General features: G+C 38.5%; 2 protein-coding genes across 14 annotated transcripts in view; one reads left to right on the plus strand and one right to left on the minus strand.

Moving 5' to 3' along the window:
* IQCG (IQ motif containing G) overlaps positions 1–17,186 on the plus strand; it is a 40,460-nt gene extending 23,274 nt beyond the window's left edge. The window contains exons 4-8 of one of the 3 annotated variants that reach the window (XM_005873139.2): positions 5,130–5,291; positions 6,414–6,488; positions 13,264–13,395; positions 14,270–14,371; positions 16,721–17,186. In XM_005873139.2, coding sequence (XP_005873201.1) covers positions 5,130–5,291; positions 6,414–6,488; positions 13,264–13,395; positions 14,270–14,371; positions 16,721–16,855 — 606 coding nt within the window. In that variant the 3' untranslated portion in view covers positions 16,856–17,186. The remainder of the gene's footprint in view (positions 1–5,129; positions 5,292–6,413; positions 6,489–13,263; positions 13,396–14,269; positions 14,372–16,720) is intronic. The other 2 variants (XM_005873140.2, XM_014545266.1) reach the window with 2 other exon arrangements.
* Positions 17,187–19,454: 2,268 nt separating this feature from the next.
* Positions 19,455–26,499, minus strand: part of LRCH3 (leucine-rich repeats and calponin homology (CH) domain containing 3) — a 109,350-nt gene continuing 102,305 nt past the window's right edge. For 8 of the 11 annotated variants that reach the window (XM_014545275.1, XM_005873142.2, XM_014545273.1 and 5 more), the window contains 2 exons: positions 23,589–23,645; positions 19,455–21,182 (listed from right to left, as the gene is read on the minus strand). In XM_014545275.1, the coding sequence (XP_014400761.1) occupies positions 21,057–21,182; positions 23,589–23,645 (183 nt within the window). In that variant the 3' untranslated portion in view covers positions 19,455–21,056. Of the gene's footprint in view, positions 21,183–21,358; positions 21,496–23,588; positions 23,646–26,499 lie in introns of those variants that run through there. The other 3 variants (XM_014545280.1, XM_014545272.1, XM_014545279.1) reach the window with 2 other exon arrangements.

A 26,499-nucleotide genomic window follows, 5' to 3' on the forward strand; every position in this document is an offset into this window, starting at 1 on the left:
GACTTCTGCGCATGGGCCACGAAGTTTCAATCGCACTGTACGTGCGCGCCCACACGTGGTATTTTGTGGAAGAGCCACACTCAAGGGGCCAAAGAGCCGCATGTGGCTCACGAGCCGCAGTTTGCCGACCACTGCTAAGTCAACTGCAGCACTAAGAATCCCTCACCCATTTGTTCTCCATTCAGCAACCCCATTTTCATCCATGGTCACTGTACTTTGGGACGCTCAATGCTATCCTGGAAACTTTGCATGATATCCTAAAACAGGCCTGAATGACTCCACCCTTCAAGCCATAGTTGTTTTTTCTCTAGCCACCCTATTACTACTTCGCATGTTACCTGGCTCTTTTCTTCACTCAAGCCCCTCACCTTTTTTAAAAAAAATCCTCACCCGTGGATATATTTTGTTTTTCCTGATTCTAGAAAGAGAGGAAAAGAGAGAGAGGGAAAAAAGCAAACAAAAACATCAATGTGAGAGAGAAACATTGATTGGCTGCTCACCCCGACCGGGGACTAAACCACAACCTAGGTATGTGCCTTGACTGGGAACCGAACCCGCAACCTTTTTGGTGTACAGGACAACGCTCCAACTAAGTCACTCGGCCATGGCAGGCCCCTCAGCTTTTTGCACACTTTGATGACTAATTTCTTTTTGGGGGGCCAGGTTGAGAGAGTACCAAAGAGAATACATTGAGATACTCTAATGATCTCTGTGGTCCAAAATGGATTCAGGAATTAAATGAAGATATAGAAAGCATGCTTACTAAATTTGCAAGCAACTCAAAGCTGGTATGTGATAAATAATAGACATTAGAATTAAAGACCCTGTTGATTATTAGAATTTTGAACTGATTCCAAAAAGAAGCAAATGTGAAACTAATGTCCCTAGAAGAATCTTCTAAGTTGAGCATTGTGAAGACCTAACTTGTGTTCAGCAGTATCATTAGAGGTTTAGCCAGGTTGTAACATGAGAATCTGAATTTAGGCCCAGCTTCCCCACTAGTTGTAGCAATAGCCTTGCCTGCCTACCCCTGCCTCTTTAAACTTCTCAGTCTCCCTTTCATAGTTCTTCCTTCTTCCGTCTTCCTTCTTGTCACCAGAGTCTTCACAATATGACAACATATTACCATAATTCTGAAAGCATTTGGAGTGCTTTCTCTTTGTTTTGGTTACTGAAATGTGGCACTGTGGGTTTTGGTCCAACAGGGAAAAACCATTCCCTTGTCTTCTATTGTGGTTAGACAGCTAGAATAATGTGTACAGTTTTAGGCATCACATTTAAGGAGGAGTTTACTTAGAAGAGATCAGCCAAGACAGTGAGGTGTGTGGAAACTTTATTACAAAAGGAAAGAAAAAAGGAAATTGGTACTATTTTATTTATTATTTATTTTTATTTTGTTTTATTGCTTAAAGTATTACAAAGAGTATTACATATGTCTCCTTTTCTCCCCCCCTTGACCTTTCCCCGGCCTCCCCTATCCCCCAGTGTCTTGTGTCCATTGGTTATGCTTATATGCATGCATACAAGTCCTTCGGTTGATCTCTTACCCCCCTCCCCCACCCCCCCAGGAAATTGGTACTATTGGAAAGAAAATAGTTCAAGTGGAAGTGGGTGGAACTGGAGTCTGAAACTTTAGAATTTGGTCTTGATTGGGTTTCATCCATATCTTGTAACGGTAGACTCTGTTTAGCTCAGACTTCATTCATAGACTCTTAGAGAATCAACCAGCATTTTTAGTGATAGACAGACAAATACAAATGTTAATTTAACACAGAACTGTATTTGTTTCTGTGGCTGTTATCACTTTAATAGGCCACATTCCCATTTTCCTTTTTCCATCCAACCACAGAGGACAGCCTGAATTGTAAGACCAATTCCAACTTCTCCAGACAGTAGCTTCCAAAAATTCCAGGAACCAGTACTCTTGTCCCCACTTTATGTTCAATTATGAAAACAGACACTACCATTAAAATTCTTTGGCTCACAATAATGTGCAGCCACCAGAGCCTTATTAACTTTCATTGGTCGACTCCTTCTTTCCACTACTAAATCATGCTTCTTTGAATTCAAGTAACAATTCCAAAAGTCCAGATCTGAAGGCAGCTTTGGAAGTGAAATTTGGTCTGCTACAAAACCCCACCAATACGCTGTCCAGTCCACAGACCCTGATTGCAGGGAGAGCTCCAGACACTGTAGACAACGAGGGTTATGATGGTGAGTGGTGATGAAGGCAGATCTTTTCTTAGTGAGAATCTCAAAAGGAAATCATACAATTCAAGGCATTTGGCCTGTAATCCACTGCTTCTCTGTTTTGCACACTAGGAAGACGAAGAAGTAGAATGATGCTTCAGTTCATTATTAGTATGTATGCCTTGGTCATGATTTTACCATCGCTGGCCTGTCAATATTATACATTCAGTATTCCTCTTCTGTTTCCACACTGTTGCCATGGAAGGCCATACATTTGTATAGAACAGAAATATAGAGAGGAACTCAGGGTTATCAGAGGCCCATGGTAATAACAAGAAAACCAGATGCCTTTGACTTGGCACAGTGTAACTGCAGACCAACGTCATATGACCTTATTCACAGTTACATAATGTAATGCCTTCTGTTTGCCATGGACAGGAACTCCTAGAGTTTTAACTCTGCATTTCTGATCCTCATATTGTTGCTCTGGAAGATTTAATGTTCAGTTTGATAAAGAAACCTGACCAGAACATTCTCTTGAGTTTTTGAAAGTATATTTTTGTATGGACATTATTTAACATTTGTACTCCATAAGTGTCTATAGACGCAAGCGGTGGACCTTTTTTAATTAAATTCAAAAAATCGTGGCAGTTGACTGGTTAAAGAATACCTACCTGTTTAACACTATTAGATTCTGTGAAAAACAAGACTACAATTATTTATGTGGACTGAAGTTTTTGGAAAAGGTTTTCTGGATTTAAGTGATATATAAGCTGGGCCTTGAAGAAAGTCTAAGCAATTAAGGTTAAAGGATCCCAGTTGATGAAGAAGTGAACATGTCACATTTTACTTTAACTCAAGACTTCCTACAGATTCAAACTTTATCACTGACTGCAATACAAGTTGGAACTAGAAGAGAAGAAAGAAGAAAAATGGAGAAGAATGGAGAAAAGTGAGGAGAGTGTAGAGAAGGGAAGGAAAAATTGAGCCAAAAAAGTCATATATTAAAATTTATTTAATAAGCATTTATTGTGCACCTAAGTTGTGCCAGGAACTGGCAGGATTTTACAGATGAGAAATAGTCTTAGAGAGGTTAAGTACTTTGCCCACAGTCCTATAATTCGTAAAAGCTTATAAAGTACTAAGTATTATCAACTGGGCTTGTAGCATATTCTCTGCCAGAGATACTCTTTGGAATACTCTGATACAGTTGGAATAATTGCTATACAATTGGAACACTTCCACGGAGTTATATCAAGAAGTTAGGCAAAACAACTTGAAGAATTCCTTCCTGACTAATTTTATGGTTCTTTAAACTGGATTTGCTTTTCATTATGGATTATCTTGACCAATTTCTGCTTTTTTTCTTCTTCTAATACTTACTTAGAACTAATTCTGCCCAGTTTACATGGTAAGATTAAAGTTGGTTGATAATTGGGGAAACATAGATCAATGATTAAAGCCATGCATTTTTGTTATTAGTTGTATGCTTGCTTATTGTGCTGTCGGCTAACTCTGATATCCCTCTGTGAAATTACTCACACTTCGTCTGATTTTTTTTCAATCAGATGTTACCACCCTGACTGAAACTCTTTCAAGGTTTCCAATGGCACCCGGAATAGAATTCAGACTTTGTAATATGCCTCTGAGGTCCTGCAGGTCTTATTCTTACTTGCCTCTCCAACCTCATCTTGTCCCACTGTCAACTCACTGGACTAGAGCCTCCAGAATGTTCTTTCGGTCCCTGGAATATATCTAGGTGTTTGCTGCCTCAGGTCTTGGCATGCTTATTTCCTTTTCCTTAGACTTCTCCGTGACACCACTTTTCATGTGACAGACATACTTATCCATCAGGTGTCAGATTTAACATTCCTTTCTCAGAGAATCCTTTTTAGACAATCCATTCTAGTGTAGGTCTCCCTTCTTAGTTTCTCCGGCCGGTTGCCCTATTCTTTCGTAGCATTTTGTACCTTTAAAATAGTTTACACATATTTGTTTGTTTCCTTTAACCACTTGTCTACCAAAAGATTGTAAGCTTTATGATGTCAAGGACTACGCCTAGTAAGATCTCTACTATTTACTTAGTGTGGTATTGAATAAATATTTTAAAATAAATATTGAGACCTTAAAATTGCCAACTGCTTTGTAACCTGCAAACAGTTTTCATACATATTCTCAGTCCTTATAGTCACTTCATGAGATATTTCAGGCAGGGTAGATGTTAATTTTCTATTTTACAGAAGGTAAGTCTTGGAGAGCTCAACTCATTGGCCAAGTTCACACAGCTGAGGGCTTGCGGGGAAGAGTGGCAGGTCTTTTGACCATTAGACTAATGCTCTTTCTACCAAAAAGAGATAGCAATGGAGCCCTGGTTGGTGTGGCTCAGTTTGTTGAGCATCATCCTGTGCACCGAGAGGTCACCAGTTTGATACCCGATCAGGGAACATGCCTAGGTTGTGGGCTTGATTCATGTCTCTCTCTCCCTCTCCCTTCCTCTCTCTCTCAAAAATAAATCAATAAAACCTTTTTCTTTTTAGTAAGAATAATATATGCGCGCGCGTGCGTGCATGCGCGCGTGCAGGAGGATATATATCTATATTTATATCTATCTCTCTCTAGAGAGAGACAGAGAGAGAGAGAGAGAGAGAGAGAGAGAGAGAGAGAGAGAGAGAGCGCAATGGGAAATTCTTGTGGATACAGATTACCCAAATAGTGTGTCTCAGAAAGAATCTCACAGTCCTGATGTTTAGAACTACCTATCTTTCCTTTTCACTTATACTATCCACGATTACTGGCTAAACTTCCCATAGTATGATAGCAGAAAAATAGATTCAGTTCCTTGTTGTTATATACATACATAAGGTAAGCTTAAAACCACTGGCTGAACTGAATGGAGGTAGAATGTATTTTAATTCACAAACCTGGTCTTACCTCTACAGAATCGGAATGAATATATTGCTCACCTCAAGGACCAGTTGCAAGAGCTGAAGGCAAAAACTAACATGGAGAATCGCTTTATGAAGAGAAACACTGAGCTGCAGATTTCTCAGACCCAGAAAAAATGTAACAGAACAGAGGAGCTCCTGCTGGAAGAGATTGAGGTAATCGCTGCTCACAGGCAGGAGCCAGGTAGATGGCACTGCTGTCCCTCCTCACTTGACTCAGCTAACGCAGGAGCGAGAGGGAGATCCTCATGATTTGTTTTCTCTCTTCTGTAGCCCTAATGTTTGAGGTTAAAAATGAGAACAGAAGGAGGACTTGCATATTTGCCAGGAGAGACTCTGATGGGCTGGAGAGCCTGTATCTCCTGTTGTTTTGTAATGACTGAAAACTGGTTGTACTTTCTTCCCTTGGCCACTTTCTTTTATAAAACCACTTGCCATATCTCCTGGCAATTCTCAGAAGAGAATAAAACAAGGTACGCAGTAACTGCAGGATTTTGCTGCTGCTTTCCTCACTCAACCAGTACCTTTTTTTCTTTAAGTATTTAAAAATAAATGTTTTTATTGATTTTTAGAGCTAGAAAGGGAAAGAGATAGCAACATCATTGATCGGCTGCCTCCTGTACACTCCCTTCTAAGGACTGAGCCGCAACCCAGGCATGTGCCCTGACTGGGAATCAAACCACCATCTCTTGGTTCCTGGGTTGACACTCAACCACTGAGCCACACCGGCCAGCTCAACCAGTACCTTTTATCCCTCCACTAAGAAATACACAATCTAGAGATCTGCAGTTCATAAAACTTAAAAAGGAATGCTGAATGGCTAAAAGAACAACAGGTAGGTGACAAGGAGCAAGCAGTAGAGTGTGTGTCAGGACTCCTTTCTTCTGAGCTCCCTGCTTATTTGAAGCTCACTACCCAGGTGGCTTACGTCTGTGATAGAAAACTTTTTCTTGCACCCTGGACTTCCCTTTTCTAGGCCTAAGAACCTGTGCCCTCGAAGCATCGTTTCTCTCCTTAAATTGACATCACTTTCCAGACAACAGGATTATGGTCCTTTTGTTCTGGTTACTCACACATCCAGCACGGTGCTTGACACACAGCTCAGTGGTTGGTGAACAAACACTAAGCAAGTTGAAAGGAGCAGAATTGTGGCTCCGGAGCAATACCACAGGGTCCTGTGCTTCTGCCTCAGCTACACCTCTAATTTTGAGAAGTTCTCATTTCCAATCCAGCAGCCCTGCTGGGAAGAACTCCTGACGCGGTTTATTGTTCTCACAGAAACTAAGGCTGAGAACTGAAGAAGAAAACCAGATTCATATGGAGATTGAAATATTCCTTCGAAGGGAGCAGCAGGTGAGTCACCAAAACTATTTTATCCTCTGACATGTTTGTGTTTCACTTACAAAATACCAAGGACAGTCAAACATTTTTTGAAGGGAAAAAAATCAATCTTAATTCTACCAGCTTAATGAATGAGCTATAGCCCATGTTATCTTTTGAAGTTATTCATCTGAGTCCGGCTGGTGTGGCTAGTGGTTGAGCATTGACCTATGAACCAGGAGGTCATGGTTTGATTCCTGGACAGGACACATGCCCAGGTTGCGGGCTAGAACTCCAGTAGGAAGTGTGCAAGAGGCAGCTGACCAATGATTCTCTCTCATCATTGATGTTTCTATCTCTCTCTCCCTCTCCCTTCCTCTCTGAAATCAATAAAAATGTATTAAAATTTTTTTTTACCAGTTATTACTATGTTTATTATTTCACTTATTTGTCCAAACTCAGAGTTCATATTAAGTGTGATTAGGGCAATATTTGAAGGATATACAGTCTTGGGGGTCTCTTCCACTTAAGGAACTGCTAATACATGTTTTAGGAGTTGGAAACAAGGTTTTCATTATTTCTGTTAACAGGTCTTTTTAAAAAAATCTTGTGAGGTGTTTTCTTCTTCTTTGAGATCTTCATGCATAATTTCTCCCGTTTGCAGGTCCTTACCCCCAATTCTTACTGACCCTTCAGATTCTAGCTTATATATTACTTCCTTAGGGAAGCCTTCCATGATGCCCAAGATTAAGGAAGGTTCCTCTACTTGTATAAGTATACCTTACTTTTCCTTTATAACATTCAGTATTATCATGTATTTGTGTGATTCTCCTTGGTATCCCAAATACCTGACCAAGTGTCTGAGTATCTACATATAGTGGATACTTAGTAAATAATTATTGAATGAATGAAGCTTTTGCACAGATGTTCTAAACTTGTGGATTAAAAAAATGAAAATTTTAATTCCCATACATCAAAACAAAATAAATTTATTCATCTGAATAAATATTTTGTAAAGCTGTATTTTGAATACCTGAGAAACTTTTCTCATTCCTATATTGTTTCATTGTCATAATTTTAAAATATGACTTTTTAAAATTATAAAAATAACATTCTTGGTTGAGGGAAGATTTTTTTAAATTGCCAATTGTTTAACCCATTTTTTCATGTTACCAATCTCTTTATAAAATAATTAAAAATAGTTTTATAATTTTCCATTGAATGGTTATGCCATAGTTTACTTGTTACCCTTTATTTTAGATATTTAGGTTATTTCTAAAGTTTTGTTATTATAAATAATGCAGTAATGAAAGCTTTGTCCAAATGACTGTTTTTCTTCATTGCAGTTATTTACCCAAAATAAATCTCAAGCATGAGATTATGATGTCAGAGAGACTGGTATTTTGTGACTTGATAATATTGCTAATACTTTGTAATTTACACTGCCATCAGCAGTATATCCAGGCACTAATATCAAGTATCCTCCACAGCACTAACCATTTTAGATATTATTAAAAGTCTGTTAACGAGCTGTTTTATTTTACATTTTTTTTCTTACTGATAGACTTGACCACTTTTCTATATATTTATTTACTCTTTTTATTTCTTCTTGTGTGAATCATAGGGTTTTAATTAGTATTTCTAATTCTAACAACAAACCAAGCTGAATATCTGTTGGATCAATACGGAAAAAATTTCCATGTTACAGCCTGATTTTGAGAAAGCTAATGAATTTTCAGTAAAGAATTCCAAAATTGTAGTTGAAGAATTACTAGATGCTATATCACAAACCTTTACTGAAAAAATATCTGGTAGGTTATTAGAATCAGGGTCCTGTAACCTACAATTTAAGAATTATGTATTGCCCTGACCAGTTTGGCTCAACGGATAGAGCGTCAGCCTGTGGACTGAAGGGTCCCAGGTTTGATTCCGGTCAAGGGCATGTACTTTGGTTGCAGGCACATCCCCAGTGGGAGGTGTGCAGGAGGCAGCTGATCGATGTTTCTAATTCTCTATCCCTCTCCCTTCCTCTCTGTAAAAAGTCAATAAAAAATATTTTTAAAAAAGAGAGAATTATGTATCATTTTACCTGTTTCAAATGTTAGACACAGCAGGCATAACAATCAGATGAGCTAGTAGATAGATTAAGTGAATGATGGGTGGATGAAGTCAGTGTTGCCCAGATCTTCAGCCCAATAACACAAGCAGTACATAAATACTTGTTAATGAAACATTTGAAACAGTACAGAAATTATATATATATATATTCGTTGTTAATCCTCATCCGAGGATCTTTTTTCCATTGATTTTTAGAGAGAGTGGAAGGGAGGATGGAGGGGGGGGGCAGGGAGGAGAGAGAGAGAGAGAGAGAGAGAGGTGAGAAAAACACATCTATCGGTTGCCTCCTGCAGGAATGGCCCTGAACAGGGCTGGGGGTCAAGCCTGCAACTGAGGTAGGTACCCTTGACTGGAATAAAACCTGTGACCCGTCAGTCCACAGGCCAATACTCTAACTCTAACCACTGAACAAAACCAATTAGGACAGAAATATATAGTTTCAAAGGTGAAAGCTCTCTTAATCACTCCCCTTCTTAAAAAACATTTCTTCCACATCTTTTTCTTTTAATAGACATACTTTTATGTGTATCTATTTACATGTTTTTAAAGTAAATGGGGTCATACTAGGTATATTGTTGTAGACCCTATTTATTTATTTACTTACCTTGTCTTTAATGTTTTCCTTGTCAGTACAACTGCTGTATAATATCCCATACACAAGCTATACCAACATTTAATTAACCATTCTTCTGTCAGTTTCTGACTTTTTCTGTTAAAACAATGCTGAACATTCTTGGACATGTCTCTAAGTGCATGGTGTATGGGAAGACTATTTTGGTATATTGCTTTTAGATTCCTTATGTCCTCTCATATTCATTTTAATGGTTTCAGTTGATTTGTTTTCTAGGTAGATGATGTTATTGACTGCAAATAGTAACAATTTTATATTTTCATTATTTACATCTATCTCCATTTTGTGGTTTCTTTTATAGATAGAATGTCAAGTGTAATGTTGACTAATAGTAGTGATACGGGGCCACCATTTTTCTATTATTGGTTTTAACGGAATTTCAGTCACATGAGTAGATAGTCATGTCATGTTTCTCATGAGCAACTGAGGGCATTCATTGGGAGAGAATGGGACCCAGAAACTTGGAATGGGAATAGCTGGTTGGACTCGGATATACTGACAATCTTGAGCCCCTAAGCCACTGCCTTACCAGTGGAATTAGACTGCACACCCCTGTGTCTGAGACCAGTTGTCTCTTCCCTGAAAATCCTGTGATAATAACTTCATCTGAGGCAGATGCCTTGAAAAAGGATGCTTACTCTCAAGACCTAGCACAATCACCTCTATAGCCCATGGATCCACAACTAGGGTCAACTCTCAGCAAGTTCTGGGGAGAACAGATAACTCAGATAAGTGTACCTCAGAAGGGAATAGATTTCCAGGATGAGTACAGTATTCAACTTTATGAGATGGATTTTTTTATCCACTGAGATATTATTTTTTCTCTTTCAATATGTTGATAAAATATACTAATAGATTTGTTGAGTTGAATCATCTTTATATTCTTGGGCTAAACCTTATAATTTATTTGTAGATTTTTATTTTGTATTTATATATTCCACAAACAAAATTAACCTATAGATGATTTGGTTTTTGGTGTTTCTTTGTTGTATTGCTCTCAGTTATGCTAGCTTGGCAGCTTGAGTTGGGGAGCTTTCTATCTTCTTATACTCTGAAATCTAAAAATATAAATAGAACAAAATATATTATTTGTTCTTTGAAACTTTAGTCAAATTCAGTCATAAACAATCTTGTCTGGATATTATTTTATTTATTTAAAAAAATGGAATCGCTTCACAAATTTGCTTGTCATTCTTGAGCAGGGGTCATGCTAATCTTCTCTGTATCGTTCCAATTTTAGTATATGTGCTGCCGAAGCGAGCACTGGATGTCATTCTATAGGGGAGATATTTGGCTACCATTACAATCAGTTAATGATATTGATGCTTTCCCTTTAAAAAGTCTCTGAGTCATTTTTAGTAACTATCTTCCTAGAAAATAATCCATTTTATCTAAACATTCATTTCAAATTTATTAGTATAAAGCTGTGCACTATAGTCTCTTACAATTTAAAATGTTACTTTAGCCCTAACCAGTTTGGCTCAGTGGATAGAGCGTCAGCCTGTGGACTGAAGGGTCCCAGGTTCGATTCCGGTCAAGGGCATGTACCTCTGTTGCAGGTTCCTCCCCAGCCTGGGCCCTGGTCAGGGTGTGTGCAGGAGGCAACCAATCTATGTGTTTCTCTCACACTAATATTTTCTCTCTGTCTTTCTCTCTCTCTTCCACTCTCTCTAAAAATCAATGAAAAAATATTCTCGGGTGAGGATTAAAAACAAAACAAAAAATCAAACTTAAAAATAAAATAAAATATAATGTTCCTTTATTTCTGTAGTTATCCTTTTGGTTTTATTGAGCAATTCTATTATTTTCCTGTCAGTGTTTTTTAATTTTTTTTATTTATTAATGAGACAGGGAGGGATGGAGGAAGGGAGAGACAGAAACATCAATTTATTGTTCCACTTAGTTATGCATTCATTGGTTGATTCTTATATGTGCCCGACTGGGGATCGAACCCACAACCTTTTGCTGCATAACCGAGCCACCTTGGCAAGGGCTAAACCTGCTTTACTTTTGCTTTGATTATATTGTTTTAGCTGTGGTTTTTATAACAGCACATAGCTGGATTTTTATTTTATTTTATAAAATATATTTTTATTGATTTCAGAGAGGAAGGGAGAGGGAGAGAGAGAGAGAGAAATATCAATGATGAGAGAGAATCATTGACAGGCTGCCTCTTGCACACCCCACACTGGGGATCGAGCCCGCCACTGGGCATGTGCCCCGACTGGAAATTGAACTGGGACCTTCCGGGTCATAGGTCAATGCTCAACCACTGAGCTATGCTGACCGAGCATAGCTGCATTTTTAAAAATTTTATTTTCAATTAAGATTTTAATATAATTATGTAAGAGGAAAACCAATATAATTTGCTATACAAATTAATGTAAACAGAAATATGATAAATACCAAATGATGTTATTACATTTTAGCTAGCTTTAGCCAAACTGACATTTCTCTCTAACTTAGAATGATTGATGTGAGTCATGTTTTCTAAAAAATTCCATATCTATGTTCCACTTGATGTCTCATTCTTGTGGTACACACTGTAGAAGTTTGGAAGTTATACATACATTCTGTTCTTGCAGTGGTAACCCTTATATTTTTAACATACATATGCGTACTTGATTCTTTCTCTAAGGCTAGAGTTAATCAATATCTATATTTCTTGCTATTTAAAAAAATTGATTTCAGAGAGAAGAAGGAAGAGGGAGAGAGGGATAGAAACATCAATGATGAGAGAGAATGATTGGCTGGCTGCCTACTGCACACCCGCTACTGGGGATCGAGTCCACAACCTGGGCATGTGCCCTGACTGGAAATCGAGCCATGACCTCCTGGTTCATAGGTTCATGCTCAACCATTGAACCACAACAGCCAAGCTATTTCTTGCTTTTATTAGGGCAAAGCTTTCTCTTACTTCTCTTCCTCTCCTACACCCCATATTGAAACCATTCATTATATACTTCCATTTTATAGATGGGGAACTGAGGTTTAGGGAATTTAAGTAGACTTATGTGAGTGCCACAATTGCAAGTTGAACCTAGGCAACGTGGCTTCAGAGCCTGTTTGTGCCCAATTGAAGATTTCAATTCCATATTCTCATTTATTATTAACAAGTACATTAAATGGCTTTAAATATATATTGTACTGGTTTCTCTCCCATTTCTGGTACATCTCTCTTTCATTTTATTTTGCTAAAGTACATTCTTGAGTAACTCTTTCAGAAAGACTAGGTATATTCTTTCCCTATATTCAAATGCTTGGTTGGCTAGGTATAGAATATTAGATTCACATTATTATGTTTTAGAGTTTTGAAGACATTGCACCCTTCTCAACTAATATTTAGTGTTCTCAATCAAAGAAATGTCTGATGACATTCCCTACCCTTCAGAATTTTCTACCGACCTTTTATTCCTTTCCTTTTCATTGCAACTTCTCTTATCCAGACATTGAAAAGGCCCTCTTCCTCATTTTTAAATTCAGTAATAACATAAATATCAATAACATAAATAACACTAATATATAAATAACATAAATATTAAGTAGTTTGATGAATATGTACATATATATGCTCCTGTAACCAGCACTCAGATAGAGAAACAGAAAACATTTACAGCCCTGGCCAGTTTGGCTCAGTGGATAGAGAATTGGCTTTCGGACTGAAGGGTCCCAGGTTCAATTCTAGTCAAGGGCACATCCCTCAGTTGCAGGCTTGACCCCTGGCCCCAGTTGGTCCAGGTGCATGTGGGAGGCAACCAATCAAGGTGTCTCTCACACCAATGTTTCTCTCTGTCTCTCCCCCTCCCTTCCACTCTCTCTAAAAAATCAATAAAAAATATCCTTGGGTGATGATTAACAACAACAATCAAAAAGAAAACATTTACAGCATACCAGAAGTCTTCCTCATGTCCCATTGCATCAATAAACCAACCCTCCTCCAGAAATAGCCACAATTCTGACTTCTATCACTATGGAAAAGTTTTGCTTGTTCTTGAACTTTATATAAGTGATTTGTTTTGTGTCTGGTAGAAGCCATGATTTAATATTCTTTCCAAATAGAAACTTGAGGAGAAGCTAGAGTTCTGGATGGAGAAATATGATAAGGACACAGAAATGAAACAGAATGAACTGAATGCTCTCAAATCTGCTAAAGCCAGTGACTTAACACGCCTTCAAGACCTTGCAAGGCTGGTAAGGAAGCAGAGTTTCAAGAGTTAAGGCTGAGCACTGAGGAGTGGGTGGAGCTAAGTTACAGTAGCTGGGGTAATGCTATTTTTGGTCACAAAGTGAAGATGTAAACCATCTTTTTCTTAAATACATTTTTATTGATTTCAGAGAGGAAGGGAGAGGGAGAGAGAGAAACATCAATGATGAGAGCGAGTCACTGATTGGCTGCTTCCTGCCTGCCTCCCCCTGGGGAGCAAGCCTGCAACCTGGGCATGTGTCCTGACTGGAAATCGAGCCATGATCTCCTGGTTCATAGGTTGAGACTCAACCACTGAGCCACACTGGCTGGGCCATGGGATTCTTTTTCAATGATCATGATGATAGCAATGACAATGCAACAACATTGATGGTGGGGGCAACAAGAGCAGTGCTAACACTCAGTGCTTACTCTGTCCCAGGCGCTTTACTAGTATTGCACATACACTGGTAGAACTTAATTTGACCCTCATAACCACCTCTTGAGATTTCCACTTTATGGTCTCTGAAGACCATAAAGTGAATTATGATTTCCAAAATGCTTCTAATTATGGCTTCATGTGTACATTCTATCACAGCTCTTAAAACACTACATTAATTTGAGGTCATTAATCCCATGTTAGTATTTCATTTTTATGAAATATTTTCAGGTAAATTTGAGTTATTCAAACTGAAAAACAAGTGGGAACAATTATGAAGTTAATATGTGCATATTTATAATATAGGAATCCAGTAAGTATTTTTCCTTTGGCTTATCTTTAGATTTGGCATGCTTTAGTTTAAATTTTATCAAAACTGCAGGGCTGGCTGGGCCACAGCTTAGCCAAGAGTCCTGTACCATAATTAATGTTTACTTTTGCAGATAAGGGAGTATGAACACGTCATCATTGAAGATCGTATAGAAAAGGAGAAGAACAAGAAGCAAGTAGAGCAGTCTCTCTTGGAATTAAAGAGCATCGTAAAGGTAGAAAGTCGTAATTGTCTTTGTGGGGTCCCTTCAATTCTACATCTGGCTTACCGTTGAGGAATGCAAAATACCTCTCATTTATTATCAAACTCAGAACAGGAGATCTGTGAGGAAACATGGCCTACAGTCGGTGGTGCAGGGAGACAGCTAACAGAAAAAGCCATTCCTCCAACTTTAATCCAGGGAAAAGGAGGTGGCTTAGCAGGGGAAGCAAAACCTAGAATTTGTGCCCAGAGGTCAAATTTAAGGATACTATTTCTAACCAAAAAATATTTTAAAAATGTGTTTATTGATTTTTAGAGAAAGGGAGAGGGAGAGAGAGAAACATCCATCGGCTGCCTCCTGTACACTCCCTACTGGGGATCAAGCCCAAAACCCAGACCACGAATTGAACTGGTGCATGGGATGAAGCTCAGCTGAGCCATACAAGCCGGGCTAACCAAAACAGCTCTTGACAGAGTTCTAATATCATACTGCTTCTGAAAGTCCTATTTATAAGTTAGCCCAGGCTATCTGCCAGATTCTGATGAGAGCCATTTTCAAAAAAGGTAGAGGGGGTAAGTTTAGACAAAAAAAAGTTTTGATTTTATATGAATGTCTATATATTCATGATGCTTTAACTGGCAGGTCAGATTCTAGGAAATATCAAGCAAAAATAACATCAACTGAACTGAAACTTGTTTTGAGGATCGTCCTTGTCTCTGAAAGAGGAGTACCTGTGGAGATAGAATAATATGCAGGCTGTAGTTTGGGATATGTATTAGGGGTGGATTTAAAAAGTAAGCTTTAGCCCTAGCTGGTTTGGCTGAGTGGACAGAGTGTCGGCCTGCAGACTGAAGGGTCCCAGGTTTGATTCCAGTCAAGGGCACATACCCAGGTTACGGGCTCGGTCCCCAGTAAGGGGTGTGCAGGAGACAGACAATCAGTGATTCTCTCTCATCATTGATGTTTCTATCTCTCCCTTCCTCTCTGAAATCAATAAAAATATATTTTTTAAAAAAAGCTTTAAAGTGCATTCAGGACCAGGTAACCAAATCCAAACTTGAGCTTTCCATTAGGAGAGTCATATGTACAGTTAGTATTTATTGAGCTCCTATGGTGTTTTCTATTTGTCAGGATTCCTTGACTGAGAGCAAAAACCTAAGAACTAGCGGAAGGCCACCTTTTTTTTTTTTTTTTTTTTTTTTGCTGGTGGATTTGTTTTCAGTATTTAGGGCTGAGTGTGATTTTTAAAAAAATATATATTTTTTATTGATTTTTTACAGAGAGGAAGGGAGAGGGATAGTCAGAAACATCGATGAGAGAGAACATCAATTCAGCTGCCTCCTGCACACTCCCTACTGGGTATGTGCCTGCAACCTAGGTACATGTCCTTGACCGGAATCGAACCCGGGACCCTTGAGTCCTCAGGCCAACGCTCTATCCCAGGGGTCCTCAAACTTTTTAAACAGGGGGCCAGTTCACTGTCCCTCAGACCGTTGGGGGGCCGGACTATAGTTTAAAAAAAAACTATTAACAAATTCCTATGCACACTGCACATATCTTATTTTGAAGTAAAAAAACAAAACGGGAACAAATACAATATTTGTAATTGCATGTGGCCCGCGGGCCGTAGTTTGAGGATCTATCCACTGAGCCAAGCAGGCCAGGGCCTGATTGTGATTTTAAAGTAGCCCAGAACAGTTGTCTCTAATGACTAAGATATGCAAGGCTTACTTTTTGAAAGTGAGTATTGATCTTTTAATCAATCATTAAAGATATGAAGTGCACCAGAAGTCTATTGAAATAATCTAGATTATTTGCACATTTTATTTATTTTAAAAAAATATATTTTTATTGATTTTAGAGAGGAAGGGAGGAGATATAGAAACATCAATGATGAGAGAATCATTGATCGACTGCCTCCTGCACGCCCCACACTGGGGATTGAGCCTGCAACCCAGGCATGTGCCCTTGATCGGAATAGAACCCGGGACCTTCAGTCCGCAGGCCACGCTCTAGACACTGAGACAAACCGGCTAGGGCTATCTGCACATTTTAAACTTGGATCAAATGGTTGTAAGATGGAAAAGTATGTTTGTAAAGAGAAGTACAATGGAGTCAGGTTTCTAAGTGGAAGAAAAGGGTTCCTTTTACTTTTACTCCTTGAGAACTTCAGAGCCCATGGCTTAAGCTCTGGGTCCTGCACAACTGGGGAGCATTGCTGTAGGGAGGGCATGCTTGGCACACCCATTTCTCAGTCCATTCTTCAGACACAAGTTACTTTATTAAAACCCAATCTCTTATGTAGGAAGAATGCAGCTTGTCAGGCACTATAAATTGTTCCCACTCCCCTTTCTCTTCCAGCTCCAGGCCTGGTGGCGAGGAATTATAGTACGGAATGAAATTGGTTATTTCAAAATGCCTAGGAAGGATAAAGATGATGGCAAGAATTCAAAAGGTAAAGGTAGAGGCAAAGACAGACAGAGAAGCAAGAGATAATGACCAAGTATCTTCTGTCTTTTCCTCTGGCATTCTGAAGATGGGAAGGACTTGAAGGGAATAAGAAACATTATCATCAATAACTCATCTACAGGTAGTTTCTGATTTGGACATTCCCAGGTGCGGCCTGGTTATTTCACTTTGCCTATTATATCAGTTTTAAACCATGAAATTAAGATTATAGCATTGATTCAGGGCTTGTTCATATCTTGAAAATTTTTTGCTGGGAAGTCTTTGTAGGAGCCTTGTGAAGATTCCTCTTGCCCTTTCTTACCAGGAAAAAACTCAGGCTGTTAGGGGTAATGCATTAAAACTTCAGTAATTCCTGTAATACGTCTCTGATTCTGATTTTATTCAATTGGTCAATAGTGAAAATGCTCTATGAGCAAAAGTGAAGTGTTCAATAGGAATTACAAGATGATGTTTATAAAGTGTCCAGCATAATATACATATGTAGTGAAGTTTTATTAAAGGTTGGTTCCTTCCTGCCTTTTAGATTTATCATCACTTTAGTGTTTTTATTAGGGGCTGATGGTGGTTTAGCTTCAGCTCCTTTTCTGGGAAATAGGTAAGGATAATTTACATTTCCCAGAAATGATAGAAATGAGATAGCATAACCCAACCAGGTAAAGATGGGGGACACAGGTTCCCTGGAAGACTAGTTTGGAGATATTTTTGATAAGTGAGACACTAGGGTCTATACCAGCCGTGGGCAAACTACGGCCCGTTTGAAATGAATAAAACTAAAAAAAAAAAAAGACCGTACCCTTTTATGTAATGATGTTTACTTTGAATTTATATTAGTTCACACAAACACTCCATCCATGCTTTTGTTCCGGCCCTCTGGTCCAGTTTAAGAACCCATTGTGGCCCTCGAGTCAAAAAGTTTGCCCACCCCTGGTCTATACCTATTTTGCTTACTCAACAATTCTCCCCTTAAGGGGTATTAAGACTAAGAGACAAAGCATGTGAAAACACCTAACCTGTGCCTGCAACATTAAGCTGATTGTTGGTCATCCTCCCTCTTCCCTAAAAAAGAATGAGCCCGCTGCGTCATTCATGTTTTGCTTAATCAAAATAGAATGTCTTGGGATGCTAAAGCTTTTCCAATGGCACAACCGGTAGTTTCTGAGAGAAAAAATTGTCTCAAAGAGTCACATATATTTCATGTGTTAATAAACAAACCTTATATCCAAGTCCAAACACAGGGCACTACTGATTTCCATGCTTCCTCTTTACAGCACATTCTGATCTCCAGGGCCATTATGAGAACCCAGCTTCTCCTGACCTGACATTCCTTCGGGAAATTAGATACGCTTTCATTTTTGCCAAGGAAACCATGCTTTAGATAAGAACATTTTCAATCAGCCTTTATCTCATGCTATTGAAGTGTTGGTTTTTATTTTAATGTGGAAGTGTAAGGTGGCATACAGGCAATTTAAAATAACATACATGATATCGACATATTTATAGTTAGAACTTACGCATCATATTTACAGACATACAAATATAGGACAACATTTCACAAATTCTTTTACTAATTACATGTTTACAACATTTTCAGAAATAAAATCTGCTGTAAACCATCTCACTGCAATATGTATATAAAAAACCTTCAAAATATCCATGTTTTCCTTCATTTCTATAACCATTTAAGTGCTTCGTTTTTAAAAATTCATCACACTCATCAGCATAGGCACATCATTCGTCACTGCTGAGCTATAGCAAGTAAGAGAAATCAGATTCCTTGATTGGCTGTAAGACTGTATTTTTATAAAGAAAAGTGACCTACTAGTAAGTCTCCTCCTCCTACGAGTTGTTTCCAGAGAAAAATGGTTTGGAGTGCCGAGCATTTATGAGTTTGAAAGTCCAGAAACCCGCTGACTTACAATCTCTGTAGTTGGCAGGGCCCAGGTGGGTGGGCACAGCCTTTTCTTCCTTCACACTTCAGCACTGGGAAGGTTGCTGCTTCAATAGGAAGTTCATAAATAAACGGTTAGGTGGGACTGTTACAAAGTCATCTTCATTAGTATCTGGCAAGGCTAAATGTTAAACCGTATTTTTCAGTTAAAAAAACAAAGGTACAACTTAAAAAATTGCACATTACTATAAAGCAACAGAATTTTGTGACATATAAATTTTACCTCAATAAGGCTTAAAATAAAAAGCAAAAACAAACCCAAAGGTACAAATAAAATACTGAATACAAATAATTTTCAACAAAAAAAATCATGATTTGTTTTCTCATCTTGACACAGAAAAGAAATTCAATACATTTGATATTTTCCTTTCATTATCAACCAAAACTGTACAATTTTTTTTCTATCAATTCAAATGTAAAATTTGATAAAAATACATTAACAGGTTTCATGCTATGTGTAAAATTTGAAATAAATTAAAATTTCCATTTATTCCTCTGGGAAAATTAGTTGCAAATGTTCCGAATGTTGCATTAGGTATGTCTTCTGGGATTATTCCTTGCATAATATGTGACAGAGAGTCCTGTCCTTTGCTGAGTTTCATTCAAATGGCTCGCTATAATTTGGAAGTAGTACTGAGGTTTAACGTTGACTAGAAGGAAAAATACCTATAGTTTAAAAATACATGTAACTAAATTCTAAACAAGTCACATGATTGGTGGGTGTGTTTGGAACTGTTAATGGGTCTGGCTCTAAGCACTTAAGAGACATTTTACTTTTGTTCTGTGAGGACCCTAAGCATTGGGCTTTGAGTGCAGATGATCTGTGTTATATAATTTTAAACTAGGACTAGTGGTAATGTTCTGATGAACTTGTTTCCTTATGAGAACAGTAGAAAACACTGATTTATCAGATACTAAACATTATTTTATCCAAAGTTACTTTTAGGTGCTGCGTTTACATGATAAAAAGAGTGAGAACATTATGCTCAAATGCATGCATTGGTAAAGAAAACCCAGAACAGTCAACAACAGAAAAAAAAACCTAGATAATTAGTATTTTCACTTATGCTATTTACTTGGTTTATAAAGACAGTGACCAAAACATACCACCGACAACTAAAAAGGGTTCAAAATATAGAGGAAGAAAGACTCAGGAGGGTTAAACTCCCTCCAGAGGCTTAGATAGCGGCCCCTGGCTTTGTGCTGCAGAGACCTCGGGCCCTTCCATTCCACACAATTGGGGGAACAGGCACTAGTGGCGGAGTGGGATGAAAAGGCAGCCAGCTGTTTTTAAGATGCCGCAAGCGCTTTAGTTCAGCCACTGGAACTGACAGTTACCTGAAAGAAAGAGAAGACTCTTGGCTGTTCCCTTATTCCTTCTGCTTTGTTTTCATGGTCTTCCGTTAGCCGGGGAGCTGGAAGTGTACTGCTGTGACTGGAAGGTGTTGGCAGGCCCAGGTATTCTGGGCGCAGCATGGGGGCTGAAGGGGGGGGGGGGGGGCTCAAGGAAGTCAAAGCAAATGCTGCGTAGCGCAGGTTACTGGCCTGAGGATTTGGAACAGTCCAGGGCCTAGGACACTGGCCTTAAATACAACTTTGTTCCATTGTTTTACTATACAAAATCTAGGCCTTGTACATATTTTTGTTTTGCCTTGGACAAAAAGTCCAAGTAGTCATCATATAGCTTTTGATTTTAAATGTGGCTGAAAAACAGTGGAGTCATTACTTCCCCCAATCATACAAATATCTAGCTTGGAACGGTTGTCTCTATTACATGAAATACCTGGAATGTTTGTTGAAAATGCAAATACCCAGGCCGTACTAGACTCTACTGAATAGGACCTGTATGTTAACAAATGCTCCAGGAGACTCTACTGAACAACCACATTTAGAAACCAGTGCGCTAGACGTCTTGGGAACAGGTAAGGTAACAGCCTGTCTGTGCCTTCAGGAGAGCGAACTATCCTCTGAGCTCTCTGGTGTGCGGGGAAACCCTTCGCTCCAGGAAAGCACAGCCAGGTTAGGCGTCAGTGTTGGTTCTCAGCAATGACAGGATTACGTTTCATTTGTGAAAACCAACCGGGTCTTCAAAAACAATTCAATGGAAATGGATATAACCTCCCCTAAAATGGAGAAATGAAGCAAAATATTCCTGTTAGGAATCATGGAAACAGTCCCTTTTAAGAACATGTTAGAGCTCTGTTTAAGCAGATGGCTGGCAGCGTGATGGTGTTGTCCTGTTCCGTTTTGGCCAGGCAATACCCGGAGTGCTGGGAGTCCTTAAACAGCAGATAACTGGTGCTGCTGCTGCTTGGGTGGGGCGAGTGCCAGGAGAGCCTGGACCGTCACTGCAACCTGGCTCAAACCTTTCTCTTCTAAAATGTGGAGAGGCAAACATAATTGCTCCTGAAATGGGAAAACGTGACATAAAAACAAACACAAAAGAAAGTAGGATGAACATCACAGAACTGAAAAGAAAAAAAAATAAGCATCTCTTCTCTAATAATAATAATCAACTGAGATGTGAAAAGTCAGTACCTGGGAAAATGACCTCTGTTAATATGAGGTACACAGAGATGATATCTGACACTATCACTTTATTAACACAACTAACAGTACATAAGATTGTTTTGCAAAATGGAAAATGGACATGTTACATACACTTACACAAACAACAGGATAAGCAGAATACTATGGAGTGAAAGCAACATCTTTATCTCTGATAAATAAAAGAGCAATGCAAATTAGTCAAACCAGGCAGGTGAAAGAGAAAAGATTACAAGTTATACCAGATGGCTTAGCCTGTAGGAGAAAGCACTTTGGACATCACACACACTAGGAATGCGAGATTATTGATGCCATCACTCAGGCTGCACTAGAGGGATGCCTCCTCTCTGCATTACAGTCCTGATTGTGAAAACCAGGGCTTTCATACCAGGCAGGGATTATGGGAAGAAACTGGACAGAAAGTGGAATTCTGGTTTCATTAAAAAGAAATTATACATACTTATTAAAAAAGATAACTGAACTTTTCTCAGCTTTTCATTAGCACTTACTATATTAGGAAGTTTTACAAAGTCAGTTGCAATAAAAAATATAGCAAGTATTTATTTTGAGCAATTATTGGTCCTTATATGCTTCCTTTTAAAAAAATACTTACCCGATAAAAAAGAAAAAGGTAACTGCAATCTTTTGCTCTTTTAAATGATCAACTTTGTATAAATACTTTGAGTACAACTGCATGTATAGGCTATCTATACTTAAAATGAACTTTCAGGGTTTTGCTCTTGGCAGAGACCTAGTCTCTCTGAGGCCAGTTCCCTGATCTCTTCTCTGAGTGCCCTGTGGCCTGTGCGCCATGTGACTGACACATGTCCTCAGAGGCTATGCTTTCCAGATGCACAGTTACCTTCCAGCTGGCCCAGAGAACCCATGTGTTCCGAAAAGAATGCACAATTACGCCCTTCAAACCACACATGAGACAATGTGTTTTTTATCAGGTATTTTTTCAAAAGGACAAAATTCCACAGAACTGAATGATCTCTGACTCAGAAACATCTGACACTTCCCCTCCCCCAAACTCTGGAAGGCACTACTACTATTTAAACTAAAGTTTCCAACACAGTGTTCAATGTTTCAGCACCAACAGTAAACAGTTTTAAATGTTGTAAGTAACTGTCTCATTTAATATAGAAGAAACTGAAAGCAATCAAACCTCCAGGCTGACTTCTACAGGATGTTCTAAAACGACTCTATTCATTGCCTTGGGTACAGAACAGAGACTGCTGCCTAATACTTTACCTACTGTTCAGATACAATCTCCTCAACAGCCTATAAATACAAGTTCACTTAGTAAGATGGTTCAAATGGTATTGGGAATTACATAAATTCTGATTTTAAATTCTCAATAGGATTCTAGAAATGAAGCTCAATTAAAGATAAACACATAGTAAATCTGGACAGCTGCCTACCCCTGCAAAGTCAGCTCTAGATCACTTGCTTGTTGTGTACTGTTTAAAATGTATACACTAGGCTCAGAATAGCAATCTAGAGAAGCTACATGATTTTGGACTGACCATGCTGATCAAATTAAAATTATTAAGGTTAAATAACTAGTGCCTTCCAGATGCCCAGACAGCCAAAGGGAGACTTCAGGGCACAGTTCAGTGCAGAGATTTAAGTGAGCACAGGCCCTACAAACCAGAAAGGGCACAGCTATTTTCCGTATGAGCATCCGTTGAAGAGGTTCGGCAACTCACAATTTCAACACTGAAAAGTGTGTCAGGCACGGAAAACAGCCTGATGGGAATGTTATTATGTCCTTTGGAACTAGAGTTCTTAGTCATATTCTAAGACAGGCTCAAGACTGTGTTAGTAGAAACACTTCAGCACTTAACAGAAACAAGGCCACAGGCCAGGAGAATGGATGAATAACCAGGAGAAAAAATGCTGGTCTTTTACTCTGTGTTAGTCTCCATAAACGCTTACTGACTAACGCGATGGGCTGCTCATCTGGACATATGAGGAAAGGATTTATCTACTTTAGGGGTTAATTCTTCGATGGCCAGGAAAATAAAAGCACATATGTAAATATTTCTGAATGAGAAACAAACCTCCTTGACCAAGCCCAGGAATGAGGTGAAAAACCACTGGCATGCAATCTTCCAGCTAGAGGGGGAAGGTCCAGTAATAAAGCATACAGAGAGTTAACAATAAAATACAATAAAATGCCACAAAACCCAAAAGGTGGATAGACAGACAGACAAAACTGGATTCTTCTGAATGTGCCCCAAGAGAAAGTAGTGTTTCAACCGTTCTTTTAACGCTGAGGTTTAGCTGAAGGATGTCAGAAGGGGAACAAAGATTGTCCTGTCCAAAGTGTGAGCAGGAAAGGAAACAGAAAAACAAAGTCAGTGGATTGGAAATACAAATTTGAGTATAGAATTCAATATGATCATCTCACAATCATTCTCACGGAAACACATCTAACATTTTTTATTATGACGAATGAAAAAAAATGCTGAAAAACAAAGCTACAAAGACACCTCTGTGTGCTGAGTTTGATTTTACTACAAAATAGCAGAATAAAATTGGCTGGAATGGTGAATGGTGTGAACATTCAGGATACAATGAACAGCACTGGCTGCTGGCTGAGGGAGGCCTGAGAGCAGTGAGGGCTTTGTGAGGGAACCTCTTTCTCAGATCTCATTCTTCCTCAGTAACAAACAAAAAAAAATAGGTTTCTCAGAAAACATGGACAAAACCTGGGAGCAGGCTGAGGAGAGAGAAGTTTTCAGAGAAAGCCAGGTAAATTGAGAAGGTTCAAAAAGGAGGAAAGCCTAATAATTAGAGAAATTCACTAGCTGGTCAGGTATACTGGATGATTTGGTGTTCCTCTAAAACCAAGGCAAGCCCATTTTAATCAAGTCTTCACTAATATGTGCAAAATGAAGCTACACCACAAAGGTCTCAGAGATTACCCAAACCCTCCAGTTCATAGATGAAGAAATTAAATAAGTAAATATATCATTGGACGTGATAGCAAGAAAATACTCAACACATAACATATAATAATTTTAGTACACAAGATATTGAACTCACATAGAAATTTTTATCACCCACTAGTTTTTCAAATGTAACATATCTAATAAAAGCAAAGTAATAAAAAGAATACCCACATGCCCAATCTTATCAGAAGTTTTTAATAGTCACCTTATTCTTTTTAAAAAATATATATTTTATTGATTTTTTACAGAGAGGAAGGGAGAGGGATAGAGAGTTATAAACATTGATGGGAGAGAAACATCGATCAGCTGCCTCCTGCACACCCCTACTGGGATGTGCCTGCTACCAAGGTACATGTCCTTGACTGGAATCGAACCTGGGACCCTTCAGTCCACAGGCCGACGCTCTATCCACTGAGCCAAACCGGTTAGGGCATAGTCACCTTATTCTTTAATATTTTATTCATAACTTACCTTGTAAACACTTAAAATTATATTGAGAAGGGAAATTGCCTTTTATACATAGAATCTGATATTAATATTTATAATATTAAGTTTTACATTATACAATTTCAAAGGTGATCATTTTTACATCCCCAATTTTCTTTACAAGTCAAACAGATAAATGGGGATGTGCAGTAATTCAGAGCGCCCAGAAGCAGGGGAAACCGAGGAAGAGGAGGAGGCAAAGGCTTTCTCTTTCCTTCTTAACAGAAGGACCTGAGAATGCTAGTTTGAACCTATGAGTTTGTATATTCATTCATTTTCCTTCACTTTGTTCTAAGCAAATGACTCATTTTTTTTTTTTTTTAGCAGAAGTTGCAGCATAACAGGAACCCATCTAAAAGTGGTGGTGGTGGTGGCAGTGGTGGTAGAGAGGAGAGGCAGAGGAGAGGAAGAGGTGGCCTATGTGGAATGTCCATTTCCCCCTTCAGGTGGGGAAGTGAGGGAGAGGAAGGGTATGTTAAGAAACCCTTTCTAACCATCCAGTATTTTAAAATTATACTGCTTTCTACCTCCTGACTTCAAATAGCACAGTTCTGGTATGAATAGGGACAACCTGGCCCACAATAAATACTATTCACTGCTTGGCAAATGCTGAATTAAATGCATGCTTTAAGGCACTCTGTATTTCGCTGATTGCAGGTACATTCTGAAGAATTTCAGTGTGTGCACTTTAAATTTGAGGTAGATGATGGTTCCATAAAGCCCAGAATACATGTCCCATGACTATAAACACTGGTAAACACAGTATTTTCAACAGGCTTGACATAGGTTAATTCTACTAACATGTCTTGCTGTTTAGGGCTGTTTTCCGCATTCCTCTATGTATGCTCTCTTTAATCACTCATATCTTTTCTCTGGTTGCCATTCCCTGTGCCAACCCATGACATTCTTTTGTTCAGGACATGATGGTATGTAAGCGGGCAGGTACTGGGCATGCTTGTGTAATGTGATGACCAGGTAGGAACATATTCAGTAGACAAAAAGGAAGCACTGAATGTTAATGTGAACATCTGAGTATTAGAACCTGCTTGTTAATATGGAGAAAATGCATGCTATTCGTTTAGAAAACTTATTAATACATTAAAAAAAGGTTTGTTCTATGAGGTGATGAGCCTTTAGGAAACTATGATATGAAAATGGAAAAAAATTTTGAATTTGTTCATATAGCAACTAAAGGTCCTTGCTAACTACCACCAAACATATTTCAATTCTTTCATTTTATAATTCTTAAAAAATAAACACAAAAGAAAAAAGTGAAAAATACATAGTAGAATCACGATCTACTTAATAAAAGGAGGAAAAAACACATTGACTAATGCAGACACTCTATGGAGCTGAGCTCTTTCTCTTCCACTTTGCAACATGTGAAAGAGCTGAAAGAGAAAACTGCTCGTTGGACAAGTGATGCTGAACCCTTCGCAAGTCATGGCTAGTGAAGAGACAGGAATGGTGAGCTGGGTAAAAAAAGAGTCACTGTTGTGAAAGCTATTAGGACAAGGGCTTAACTTCAAGAAAAAGAGTGGATCGTTGAGTCCGGGGGCCAATACTGGGTTTCTGATTAAGAAGATAGAAGAATCACGTTTTTCTCCTTGAAGGAGAAAATGATGACAGGAACTGTAATGACTGTGGTTAATGAAAAAAACGTATAAAATGTTACCAAGTTGTTTATTTCTATAAATTTAATTTCATTAAATATTAATTTCTTTTTTATA

Source organism: Myotis brandtii, unplaced genomic scaffold, assembly GCF_000412655.1.
Source record: "Myotis brandtii unplaced genomic scaffold, ASM41265v1 scaffold4, whole genome shotgun sequence".
In the NCBI taxonomy this organism is placed as follows: Eukaryota; Metazoa; Chordata; class Mammalia; order Chiroptera; family Vespertilionidae; genus Myotis; species Myotis brandtii.